The 13694-nt window shown below is 46.4% G+C and overlaps 1 protein-coding gene across 2 annotated transcripts in view; it reads left to right on the top strand.

Moving 5' to 3' along the window:
- Positions 1–12776, top strand: part of LOC138580165 (C-type lectin domain family 2 member L-like) — a 518366-nt gene extending 505590 nt beyond the window's left edge. For both annotated transcript variants that reach the window (XM_069650495.1, XM_069650494.1), the window contains 2 exons: positions 223–326; positions 9645–12776. In XM_069650495.1, the coding sequence (XP_069506596.1) occupies positions 223–326; positions 9645–9756 (216 nt within the window). In that variant the 3' untranslated portion in view covers positions 9757–12776. The remainder of the gene's footprint in view (positions 1–222; positions 327–9644) is intronic.
- Positions 12777–13694: the final 918 nt, after the last annotated feature.

Raw genomic sequence — 13694 nt, forward strand, 5'->3', positions numbered from 1 at the left:
AAATGTGTTGCTATCCTCTCTCACTTACTTTGCCTTCTCCCTTTGCTACCCGGGTTTCCTTTCCACGATTCCTGTTCAGAAGAACTTAGAAACAGCTGAAATGTGGTGATTGTCACTCTATAGAAAGCACTAAATAAATACACAAATTGACAACAAATCAAATGCAGTTAATTTATGTCACAGTGTATAAATCTCACGCCTGAATTGTTTTCTCTTTTGCAGGATTTCATGCTGGAACTCATCTGCACAAAGCACATGTGGGTCGGTCTGCGGCACAACGGGACTCAATTCCACTGGGTGAACGGCACCGCCTGCAACAGTACTGTGTAAGACACTTTGCAAAATGTCCCCTTAAATAAAAGAGTGTTCAGAAACCTATCAGGCACACAAACTAAGACACAAAACATTACCTGCTTTCAGACTGTGGCCGAAAACTAGCTTATATAGATATTTAGTGTGATAAATGCAATGGCCGACATTGGGAGGGTATGACTGGTGAGCTGGGAATAGAAAACCGTGTCTATTAGGAGGGGCTTAAGGCCATTTCAAGTAAAGACTTTAAAGACTTTGTTGTTGATTCTGTTTCACACTTAGATGGGGCTGCCAGCATCTTAAAGTAGTGGAGTATTGTTTTCTCCCTGTTTGGCCTCTGGGTGCTTGGAATATGAGGAACAATCGTGGTATTGCAAAGTTATTGGCCCACTTCAGCGAGTCTGGATTCCATGGCAAGATTTGAATGTTATTTTAGAGGCCATGGGCCTGATTTACAAAGCGTTTTCAAAGGGACTGTGCCATTGTGGAACGCTTTTGTAAATCAGGCCCCATGAGTGTAGTGTTAAGTACTCTGTTCTGTGTGCACTTTGGCGAGGGTTCAGGGGTTGTTAATGACAAAGCCTGTCCTATAACAGGGCTTAATGCTGTTAGCATCCTGGGCTTACATCCGAGTTGTTAAACATTTTTGTTAGATGTGAAATGGCTTTGACTGTAGGGGCGGCTCGTCCATAATGGGCGAGGGGGGTGTGACCCACCAGTACTTGGCCCCCTCTCACACATAATGGAGGAGCCATCCGAGTAAAATACGAGCATTCCCTCAGCTGTTTCTTTGTGAAAAGCAACATTCACTATGGCTTGCTTGGGTGAGCCCTTGCAAGCAGGATCCCCTTTCCTATGGCCCAGCTCCTTGCAAGAACCAAACTTTGGGTTGTGAGACTGCAGGTGTCCCTGTGCTAGGGGTGCCTGTGCATTTCTTTTCTGGGTGCATGGCTGAACTAAAGTTGTGGGGTTTCCCTTCTGGCTTTGGGGACCTGACTTCGAAGTGGGTTGGATCTTCGTCCTTTGTCCTTTCCATCCATGTTAACTTTCTTGTCAGGGGATTTCTCTTAGTGTTTGGGTGGCTCACCTGAGCTTTTTTCTGAACTCGAGTACTGACAAACATGTCAACAGCTTTGGCAAGCTCCCCAGGGTCTGTAATAGTCTTGTCCACAAGATGCTGGTGTACGTCGACCTCACAATTCTTCAAGACATGCTCACATGCAATCACATTGTACCTCCCTTAAAATGTGTAAACTTGTTGCAAGACACCCACCCACTCAGATATTTCAATGACAAGTGTGTGAACGCTTCACATGTCTGCCCACTTTTCTTGCCAAGGTCTCTGAAGCTCTTGAGATACTGTTCTGGGGTTTTACAGAACTTCCTGAGAATGGCCATCTTCATGCTCTCATAAATGCGCCTTTCTTCAGGAGTTAACTGAAGAATTGTATCAGTCCCCTGTGTCGGTAAGCAACTCATCAGGGCTGCACCCCACAGTACCCCCTCCACCTCCTGTAGCTAACAAGCAAGCCAGGGCACTGAAAACCAATCGAAAATGTCCTTCCCCACTACATAGGACGGACTGCCTAGGCTTGTCATGGGCACCTTGATTTGAACCACTACTGCTTTCCTCGCTAGAGGTGGATCTGTTGGCCTCCTTCTTCTCTTCGAGTGCCAGCTTGCACAGCTCTATGGTGACCTTGTCCTCCTGTTTTTGTTCCTCCAGCGCTTGTCTCCTCTCCTCCAACAGGAGCTTTCTAGCCGCTACATAATTTACAGCAGGAACAATTACTGGGCCACTTAGAGACTGTGCTAAGGCCTGGGACCTGCGGAATACCGCACTAGCCCCTGACCTTCGACACACTCTGGAGTGTTGAGAAACAAATCTTACCTCCCTGAGGGGTAGTTAGTGATCAACACTACTTAGGTTGTCTTCCTCGCCATCTTCCACCACCCCTTGTGGAAGGTCTTCAACATTCGGGTACACAGGGCCTAGCCCGTCCCCTGGGGTCTCTGCCCCAGCCCCCCTAGCTTCTACCCAAGTTTGGATGCTGATAAGCAGCTCAGGTTTATTAATCCTGACTCAGTGGGGAAGTCCTCTCTCTTGGCATAGGATGTGCAGGACATCTTTGCTCATGCCTTTCACAGTCTCTATGTCAAGATGCATGATTATTATTAAATACCTGGCAGTGTTATAAACACTGACTGCAACAGTACTTTTATCACTGGGTGACTAAGTTGTGCACAAGGCTCCAACTAGATCTGACTGTCTGCCACCAATGTGATGAATTAAATTCTGGGGTAGTGGGGTGAATATCGGTTTTTAAACCATCAATCAGCACCACACATCTAATACACTATAATGGTTCCGGACAGATTTGATTAACCAAGCATACATTTAAAATGATAATCTTCCTTGTCCAGTTTTGGTAGGCTAGACGGAATGGCAGGCTTATTGCCTCTAACGGTCATGGATCATTGGTTACTTCAAACACAGCTAAATAGTTATTAAGCAATGACAAAAGGAGTGTCCAGTAAAGGTTGTATTAAAAAAAATACTTTAATATTGTCATGACAAACAATCTAATAACACTATTAAATACAACGCACCCTGTAAAGGAATGCAGAGAACAGGCAGTTTCTAAGATGGAAAAGGGATCTCTCTGGATACTGAAAGGAGGGTAGTTGGTATGGTTAATAACGACAACAGTTTTTAACGGCCTCTTGGCTTCAGCAAACATGGAGAAAGGATCTTTAAATGTCTCTAGGGGCCTTGTGGAAGGAAGAGGGGGACAGAACCACAATGTACCCTTTGCTGTAGTTGTGCTTGGTGCTCGCCAGCGTTGAGCTGGCTTTAGGGCACTTTTTAGGCTTCTGCAAGAGCGCTCAAGACAGGAATCCGTGGCAGGTATTCAGCAGTAAGATGGTTTGGCGAGTGAAACTTGGTGAATAGCAGCTGCAGGCTCGCCTTAATGGCAACTCGGGATCAGGAATCGTTGTCTTAGTGGTGATTAGCGATTCTGAAGTGCTGATCAAGATGTCTCAGGTTCTTTCAGCAACTATAGCTTCACGGTGGTAGCTCGAGGCGTGATGGCGGTAAGCATTGCAGGCAGCTGCAGATCGAGGAATTAGACTGGCTCGAAAATCTCCTTTAAGGCGACAGCGGCAGATGCTTGATGTTGCACTTCTCCCAGTCTCTTAAATGGGCATGAGTTGTCCTTTAAGGCAGACGGCTCAGAGCTAGGGAGTGTTTTGCAGGCAGCTACCTTGTCCTTGGTTTCGGGTTCAGAGACTTTCCAGCACTCCCTGTCGAGGGAGCTTGCTGCAGAGCCTAGCAGGGTACACTGTGTGCTGGCTGGGTACCGGTAGTTCTGAAGCGGCTGGAGAGTCTTCTGAGTTCTTTTCTCCCTCTGTTCCCTGTGAGAAGTTAAGGGGAGGGATCCTGATTTCCTCTTTGGATGTACATGGCCTTCCTTCACAGGCTGAAGTTGTAAGGCAGACTGTACCTTCAGCCAGGGTCCAAGAATGAGTTCTTCTTCATGCTTCAAGTGGAGTCTTCAGATGATCTGCCTGAAATAGGGGCTCCAGTCCTCTCTTAAAGCCAAGTGGGCCACAGGGATGGGTGGAGGCTGAGCCTACCTTAGTGAACTAATCCCGGCGTCCCCACCAACAATGTTCTGTATGTGTGAGGTCATAACCAGAGTGCCTTACAACAGGAAAAGGTAAGGGGGTCCTACAGGAGCAAGGGGTGTCCCAGAAACAATATGGCTTACCCTTCTCTCAACAGAAAGAGTTCTGGCTCACTCCCCTGTCATACTAGGTCCCACCTGCCTTCTTGTCTGCTGTGATCAAAGCATCTCTCTGGTAATAGTTCTCCCTCTATGCTTCCTTTTTAAAGCAGCAGATCTCCCTTAAAGGTGTTGCAAAACCAGATTATCTGTCTTCTGCAAACCTCATTCTTGTATCTTATGAAATGGGGGGCCCCTAGCGAGGGTTGCCTACTATAAAAATAGACTCCGACATGTCAGTTCACTGTCATTGATACTGGGAGTTGGGAGCTGGCTTCATGTTGACACAGTTAAATATGAAAGGTTTGTTGGGTTTCCTGTTTCCTTTGTTATCCTCTGCAGCCATGCCCTCTGGGAGCCTGTTTGAAGTACCCTCTATTGGTATGCTAATCACTGCCACCAGCTGCAGGCCTAACAAAGGAGCAGGGTGGTTCCATGGAGCCCTTGTCAGTTAATCAGGCTGTCCATGGCAGGGGGCTTTTCGCCCCTCTCCTTGTGATGACATCATGCTCTCCTCTCCCGTCATATTCCAACTAAATATGACAGGGGTGGACTGTGCCTGTAGGCTGTTTCCATGCCAGAGTTCACAGGTGTATGTTTTAGTTGTGGTGTGAGCACAGGAAAATGTGTGTGGATTAGCCCCACACATTTTCCTGAGGCAGGTCTACCATTGTCCATTTACTTTAAAATTTCAAAAAAAGTCCAGTCGAGCCCACACCCACCATGCAGATGATTTATTCCTCACAGTGCCATCATTTAGAGGATGAAAGCCATACACTCCAGCACAAGCATTTCACGGTACGATGTTGGCTCTATCCCTGTCTAGAGAAGGGTGCCCAAGTAGTTTGCAAGCTCTGTACCACTACTCCTGGCACTTATTCAGCTCTTCCCTTGCTAGGAAGCAACCTGCTCTTCTAAGGCTCCAGTCCTAACTGTCAATTGATGTCACTGTCACACATCCATTGGTTCCAAACTGTTGTCAGTCATAGTATCCTAGCAATGTGTCCTCCCCTGTTGGATAACCATTGGACACAACACTGCCTCCTAAAGTGAGGAATCTGTCACCACAGACAGGCTGACTGTCCTGTAAACTACAGGAAGTCAGGAGGTTAATTAACCCCCTGTAACCCAGAACACAGCTCCCCAGAGAAAAACATTAAAAAAACAATAAACCTGGCTGTAGCTAGCGTCAAAATGATCAGGGGATTAGACCCATTTCTGTTTTCAAAATAAATGTAAAAAACCAAAAAATATTTTTAATAAGCCACTGTGAGAAACCAGAAGATGTCTCACCTGCTAGGCCCAGGAATCTCTCTCTCAGGTGGCCAGGGCACAGCCATTGCCTTTGGATACAGACCTTGGGGGTGGACCAGTGCGGGAGGATCACCTGGGTGAGGGTTCTTCGGACAGTGGGACACCTGATGGAGAGATGCGGTGTCCCACTCCCTTCACCCCATCCTACCCAGTAGGATATTAGGGAACTTCCCCCCTCCCCTTCACCAACACTTTCACACAGTCAGCCCAATCTGGGAGAAAACAGACTCACACCCGATCATTGGACCTGACACGTCCCTCTACTATAGTCAGGCAAGGTCAGGAAACGACTGGTAACCACTCACACCTGAATTTCATTAAGCTTACCCACACAGGTAAAAGGCGGAGCATGAGAGCACACTCAGAGTGAGGCAAAACACATGAAAGAACAGCGTTTTCCAGATGGTAGCTGATCGAGGGGAGAAAGAAGTCAAACCAAGAAGGGTGCGCAAGGAGGGAGATACCCTTGACCTTTCTGGCGAGAAACAATTTTTTTTCTATTATCCATCAGATTAAAAAGCGTAAGGCCAGAAAACCAGACTGAAGGATCCTGCATTGTGTGTAGGAGAGACCTGGGACCCACCTGCATGGCTGACCGAGTCGGGAAGGAGCAGCAGCAACTGTAGTATCGTCCTTGGCTCCAGGATCAAAGCAGCGCCAGAGAGATTAACACAGCCAGTGCGTGGGGGAGACTGATGCAAGACCAGTCTGTGTTAAAGTCAAGTTTGCAAGCAGCAACATTGTATAAAGATCGCAAGAATGAAGATTAGTAACGCGTGTGATGAAAGACGTGAGGAAAGCTTAACTGCTGATGGATGTTTGAACTTTAACCGAGAAAGATACACTACCAGTGACAGGGTGGTCCAGCACCAAAAGATGTGTGCTCAATCGAAGATCTCTGAGAGGCATCCAGCCAAGAAATGGCAGAAGCGAAAGTAAAGAAAAAATGAGAATGATAAAGTGAATCGAAGTGGTCCTGCAATGGTGTAAGTAAAATCCATCGCACAATCGAAAGTCTATTATACAAAAAGGAAATCTTAGAGAGTGAGATTACATGGTCGAGCCCGAACCAGGGAGAGCAATTGTAAATATTGTATTTAGCGGTCCAAGTCTGAAGGAGGGAGATCCGTGGTCTGAGCCCGATCGAGGTAGACCAATTGTGAACATTGGATTAAAGAGGGTCCGAGCCAGAAGGAGGGAGACCCATGAACATGTGAATGTGAAAATCCTCATAAGAAAGGAACTTTGGTGCTTGTTTGTTACATCAGGCCCTCTATAATAAGAAACGGTTATTGGGATAGAGACTTTGGCACAGAAGGCCCCGATACCTATGCTTTGAACTATGTCCTCATGGCAGAGAAGCCAGAGTGTGTGTGAAGCTCGAGTGTGCTGCCTTGCCCCGTGCTGAAAACGTGGGGAAGGGAAGCCAACTGCTCAAATATCCTGACATATCATTTCTTGAACACTTTTCTTTTTGCATACATTGTTGTCCCACACCATTTGTATTTACAAGTAAGGACTGGCAATAAGTTTATTAGCATAGGTCCTTTTTTATTTTGACAGAGACTCCACTAGGACTGTGTTATTATTATTTGATGGTTGTAGCTTGCTCCCATCCTTAGATTTAGGGTTAGAAAGGCGTCCAACCAACCTATTGAAGTTCAACAAAACACCCTTGAACAGTGATCACTTGTGTCTGTCTTCACTGTTTGATAAGATGCCTTCCTTACAGCCACCAAATAGCATAGTGTAACAAGATGACATAATTCACAAAATCCATGCCCTACCATAATTTCGCATTTATATAGCGCGGAAGGGGTGCAGGTATAAACACAAAAAAGTAGTGAAACCGTATTAACCAGTAGCCTCTGTGGAGCTCTTTTTCCCCTGTACCAGAACTATTATTTACCTTATTGTCTCAGATTATGGCCATGGGCTGAATACCCACAAGTTGGCGCCAGTCGATTCTCATCCCATTTCATAAAAGGGGCAGTCTCACAGATCCTTGGAATTTCAGACTCCTGGCTATGCTGGATACTAGCAGCAAGATTGTTGCTACTATTCTACTAACACAGCTGAATAGATGGGCAGAGTCTAAGAAATTACTTAGCCCCCAGCAGATGGAATTCAGAAGATGATGCAGCATGATGTCAACTTTGACCTCTGATATGCTTTCAATCTCCCTCTTTTCCTCTTCAACCTTCTCACCTGTAGAATCAGAGTCTTCCTCTACGGGGCTGAGCGCTCGATGTGCTTTGTAGTCCTTTTCTTTTTTTCTAGGCTGAGCGTGTCTCCCACAAGAGGGAGCCACAGTGAGGGCGGTAAGAAAACGCCCTGACCATGCCCCCCTCCCAGGAGGGACAGAAAGGGGGAAAAAAGCCAAATGTAGGCAAAAAACCTCTAGGGCCGGCAGGTATCTCGATGGCAGCTGGGCCAAACAGACGAGAGATGGAAACAGAAGAAATCAGCAAAACGGGAAGCTCCGGCACAATTGAAACTCCAGCAACAGGTAAGGAAAGTAGAAAAACAACGGGAATGCAGAAACGGGAAAAGGAAAGAAAGAGGGAGAGTCCCGATGGCGGGGACCGGGGAACGAGAAGAAGGACAGAAACAAGAGAATGCTCAGAGGAGCGAGGAACAGCGTATAGCAAGACCGCGGCAGCGATGAAAAATGCAGCTGACCGTGGAAGGGTTGCAACGCACTGAACAGAGAGAGGGGTGTGGCTATGTAACGTTACGGCACCTGAGCGGAAAAAGACTATACCGCTAAGTGAATGTAACGCTGGGCGTGACAGGGATCAGGAAGTCCGCAAGCGGAATCGGGGCCATAGGCGCCAGCTGGGAATGTGACGCATGACACGTGACACACAGCATATGGGCCCTACAATTGCTACTGGCAGAGGTAACTCGGAAGTCCAATCACTGCCTCTATCTGTGTTTCATTAACTACTCCTCAGCATTTGAGTGAGTCTTACGTACCAGTCTCTGGAGTAAACTGAAAAAAATTTGGGATTTGATTCCACCTTATTGCACTACATCAAACTGTTGTAAATGTACAGAAGTGCACCGGCTCGAGTAGCTCAGGATGGCATCCTTACCAAATCTAATAACACTAACATAGGGTTAAAACAGGGCTGTGTGCTCGCCCCTGCACTATACAACTTGTACGTATGTGACTTGAAGTCCCATCTAGATGAATGCCGTAATTTCCCCAAAAATTAGCTGTTAGGTCGCTGGGATGGTTGTCATACGCTGATGACACGGTCCTTATTGACCAAACTCCTGTGGGACTGCAGAGATCGATTGATGCCCTGCATGGTTTGCAAGATGTAATGGCCTTAGGGTCAACCAAAGTAAAACCAAAGTTATGACCTTGGCCAGGAACAAGCACAGCAGCCTACCTTTTACATGGCATACAGGTGTGGAAAACCTGGAGGCTGTCTATTCGTATGTTTATCTCGGACACCCCATCACATCCTACCCCGTAGTATCTTTTTTATAAAGATATGCTAAAAGCCAAAGCAAAAATGTCATTAACAGGAAATGTGGTGAGTCAATTGAAGGCCTGCTTGAGCTATATAGAAAAAGTGTCATTCCTTGCATCATTTACGGCTTGGAAGCATTGCCGGAACTGCATTTACTTGCTTAGATGGAATTGAAGGGAAATTACTACCTTCAATACTTGGTCTCTCCAAATCGACGCATTTACGCCTCGAGTCGGGGCTACCTTCATTATCTACACATTGGAAGGTGGCAGCGTCTGAATAGTGAAGATGATATAGACACATTACTGACCTTAAGGGCTCAACATGTGAGACAGATATTGAAATGTGCTTCCCTAAAGTGAATGAAATTGCGTTATTCAAATTATCTCTAACTAGATCGATAAACTGGGATAGATCGCAATCTATCTCTGCGCTTACACTTAGGAAATGGTATTGTTTATATGCCACTCAGGGTCACGTGCCTGGTGCTCCCCGAAGTTACCTAAGGAAGTACTGCAGCACATTGCTGGGGTGTTTTATTACATAACTAGGATTTAACATCCTTCGGTGTATGAGTACACAGGGTGTGGGTCGGCATACCAGCTGGTATTGGGTCCATACCAATACCAGCAGTGATTACCATTAAATACCAGTCCCTCTAGCTGTGTGTTAGGATCTACAATGCTAATAATAGTCATGATGATGTTTGTGTCCCCTTTGTGATGCAATGTGTTTCTCTTTCCAGATGTGCAATAACAGATGAAGGCGAGTGTGTCTACATGGGATCCAAGGCCCTGCAAATGTCGGGTTGTTCACCGTTAAGACCCTTCATTTGTACCAAGAAGCCTCATATCTGAAGGAGCTCAGCTGGAAGCCACAGGATGATGCAGATGTGCCTCCCTTAGTGGGATCCAACACATCCCTGAAATGGAAACCTTTGATGTCTTTCCCCGAACATTTCGATTACACTTTAATTTGTATCCATTCACAGAAGTTTGCTCCAATGGAAAAACATTTAGAAAAGTCAACCTGCCCTTGGGATCCCTGGCGGTAGTTGGTGCAATGGCGTGAAGCAAAGAGAGTTTAGACAGGGGGAGGCCTGCATCATCATTTGCAGGTGAATGAGACCAGGAAATCCACAGACCAAATCAGGAGGCCCAGAGACTTGTCAAAGGGAAGGGGACACTCTGGGTGTGTTGTATAACCTTGTTTCTATTATGTTAGGCAGATGACATGTAGAACCACTATACATTTCTTAAATGTAACAGTGTTTATAATATACTTATGTTCTTTGTTGTGAATTCAAAAGCAATAGTTCCCATGGGGGAAATAGATCAAAATAGCTTAGGTCACAAAACAAGCACACCTACAAATATAAATAATATAAATAGGTACTGTCATATTTGATGTATTAATGTGGTAAATACAGTGCAGACAGGACTACCGGAGGGTCACTTGTTTAAGAAAATACCAGCCTAGGAATCTGTACAAATGGAAGACGTCTTGAGGGGTTTCCTACCACAGGATGCAGCTGTGAAAGTTTCCATTTCTGGTGGGCCTGGTGAACAGGCGCTCTGTTGTCTTTATATGCTGAGCATGCCCAGCACTGTGCTATCTTTATAGGCTGAGCATGCCCAGCAATGTGAAATCATTATAGGCTGAGCATGCCCAGCACTGTGACACCGTTATAGGCCGAGCATGCCCAGCACTGTGTCATGTGTACAGGCTGAGCATGCCCAGCACCGTGACATCTTTATATGCTGAGCATGCCCGGCAATATGAAATCATTATAGGCTGAGCATACCCAGCACTGTGACGTCGTCATAGGCTGAGCATGCCCAGCACTGTGGCACCTCTATAGGCAGAGCATGCCTGGCACTGTGTCATCTTTATATGATGAGCATGCCCGGCAATATGAAATCATTATAGGCTGAGCATACCCAGCACTGTGACGTCGTCATAGGCTGAGCATGCCCAGCACTGTGGCACCTCTATAGGCAGAGCATGCCTGGCACTGTGTCATCTTTATATGATGAGCATGCCCAGCACTGTGTCATCTGTACAGGCTGAACATGCCCAGCATCGAGTCATCTTTATAGGCTGAGCATGCCCAGCACCGTGACATTTTTATAGGCTGAGTACGCCCAGCACTGTGTCATCTATTAGGCTAAGCATGCCTAGCACTGTGCCATCTTTATAGGCTAAGCATGTCCAGCACTGTGTCATCTGTACAGGCTGAGAATGCCCAGCATTGAGTCATCTTTATAGGCTGAGCATGCCAGCACTGTGTCATCTGTACAGGCTGAGCATGTCCAGCAACGTAAAATCATTATAGGCTGAGCATGCCCAGCACCGTGACACCTTTATAGGCTGAGCATGTCCAGCACTGTGTCATCTTTATATGATGAGCATGGCCAGCACAGTGTCATCTGTGCAAAAGACAGTCAGGTTTCCGCAAAGGCCATGGGACTGAAACTGCTCTTCTAGATTTAAAAAATCAGATTACTAAAATAATGGACACAGGCAAACCTGCCCTCCTCGTCCTACTCGACCTTTCTGCAGCATTCGATTTGGTCGACCACAGCATTCTCACAACGCACCTCTCCAATGCTGCACACTTCTCTCACAAGGCTACCACATGGATCACATCCTTCCTTGAAGGCAGGGCCATGAAAGTGTACTCTGACCAGGATAGCGCCCCCCCCACCACTATCAATTGTGGAGTCCCACAAGGGTCCTGCACCGCACCGACCCTCTACAACCTATTCACCAAACCCCTCTTTGACTTACTGGACTCCCTCAACATAGCGTACATCAACTACGCTGATGACACGCAGGTCCTCCTCCCCCTCTCTGGAGACTACGACCTTGACTCAGAAGCCCTCCTCAAAATCTACTCAACTATCCAAACATGGATGGCTATCAATGGCCTCTGCCTAAACGGAGACAAAACCGAAATCATCATCCTAGCCCCTAACGAAACTCTAACCAAACTCAGCCCCGATTACTCGCACTTGATCATCGACAGTATTAGCATACCTGTCTCCGCTGCCGTCAAGACCTTAGGAGTCTACATTGACGCGACACTCTCTATGACAAGACCAACCAGCGCCATTGCCTCAGCTTCTGCTCTGACTACCAAACTCATCTACGCCATAAAACCCTACCTCACCACGCCCAACTGCCTCTCCATAGCCAGAGCTACTATAGGAGCCAGACTGGACTACTGTAACGCCCTCCTGGCAGGCACCTCATCAAAAAACCTAAACAAGCTCCAAATAGTGCAAAACAATGCCCTCCGTGCTGCACTACACATTCCCAAAACTGACCATATCTCACAGGCCAGAAGACGCGTCCATTGGCTCCCAGTCAAGGAAAGGATCAACTTTAAAATCCTCACCCTCACACACAAATGCATCAACCACACAGCACCCCCCTACCTATCTGAGACTATAACCAAGAACTCCTCCATCCGCCCCAGAAGAAGTCACCACGCCAACCAACTCCAAGTACCCACTGTAAAAAGAGCCAAAGCCGGCGGCATTGGCTTCCCTCACATAGCACCTAAGCTATGGAATGCCCTCCCCAACGCGCTTAGAGCAGAACCATCTCTGTATCTCTTTCGCAAATCCCTCAAAACCACGCTATTCAACTAACTCCACCTTCCCTTCACCCACCTCAGCTCGCACACATCTGATACGAAAAGTGTTCGATACGAAATGTTTCCTGTAATGAAAATTGCTTTGTAACCATCTTCCTTCCATTGTAACCAGACTATGTATGTATTCATGTAACAGCGCCACGATGCCCCCGGGCTGACGTGCGCTTTAAATAAATCTGAATAAATAAATAAATAAAATAAATCTGTACAGGCTGAGCATGCCCAGCATCGAGTCATCTTTATAGGCTGAGCATGCCTAGCAGCGTGAAATCATTATAGGCTGAGCATGCCCAGCACCGTGACACCTTTATAGGCCGAGCATGCCCAGCACTGTGGCATCTTTATAGGCTGAGCATGGCCAGGACCATGTCATCTTTATAGGCTGAGCATGCCCAGAACCGTGTCATCTTTATAGGCCGAGCATTCCCAGCATTGTATCATCTTTATAAAAGTATAATTGATAGCATGAGCAAGTGGAACCCACTACAACAAGCAACTGAAGAAGACACTTTCTATTTCTATGTATTTCCTGAGCACCAAAGCCCTTAGGCATCCAGGTGCTACATTGAACAAAAAAAACGAGCACAGAAAGAAAAACAACACAAAAAAAAACAATATGAAGGCCTGCCTAGGGAAACAATCTAGTTTTCAGAGGTTTCCTGAAGGTGAGATGATTATTTTCTTTCCACAATGCTCTGGGAGCTCATTTCAGGCCTGTGCGATCAGAGTTGGAAAGGACCGCCCATTCCCCCAAGTTCTCTTGAACTGGTGGACAATTAGGCTGTGTGCACCAAAGGACCTCAGGCATCTAACTGGCTTATAGAATTCAAGTTTCTCCTTCAGGTAGCATGGTGCAGTCCCAAACAGACAATTATGGCCTAGTCTGAGTTTCTTAAACTGTACCCAAAGGGAACCAATGAAGTTCCCTGCGGGCCATAGATTATGGGTCTCTATGTGCAATGTTGTACACTATGCGTACAGCAACATTTTGAAAAAGAAGAAAGAAAAAGAAAAATCCATCTTTTAAATTTGGTACATCTTTAAATATTCTGGGTGTCATTCGCCACGCTGCCCTACATCTTTTTTTCTAGTGCCCCCCAACTCTTTGATGTGCAAGTGCTGGAAATGCACAAC

This window comes from Ambystoma mexicanum, chromosome 3p, assembly GCF_040938575.1.
Source record: "Ambystoma mexicanum isolate Mex_15411 chromosome 3p, UKY_AmexF1_1, whole genome shotgun sequence".
Taxonomy (NCBI): domain Eukaryota; kingdom Metazoa; phylum Chordata; class Amphibia; order Caudata; family Ambystomatidae; genus Ambystoma; species Ambystoma mexicanum.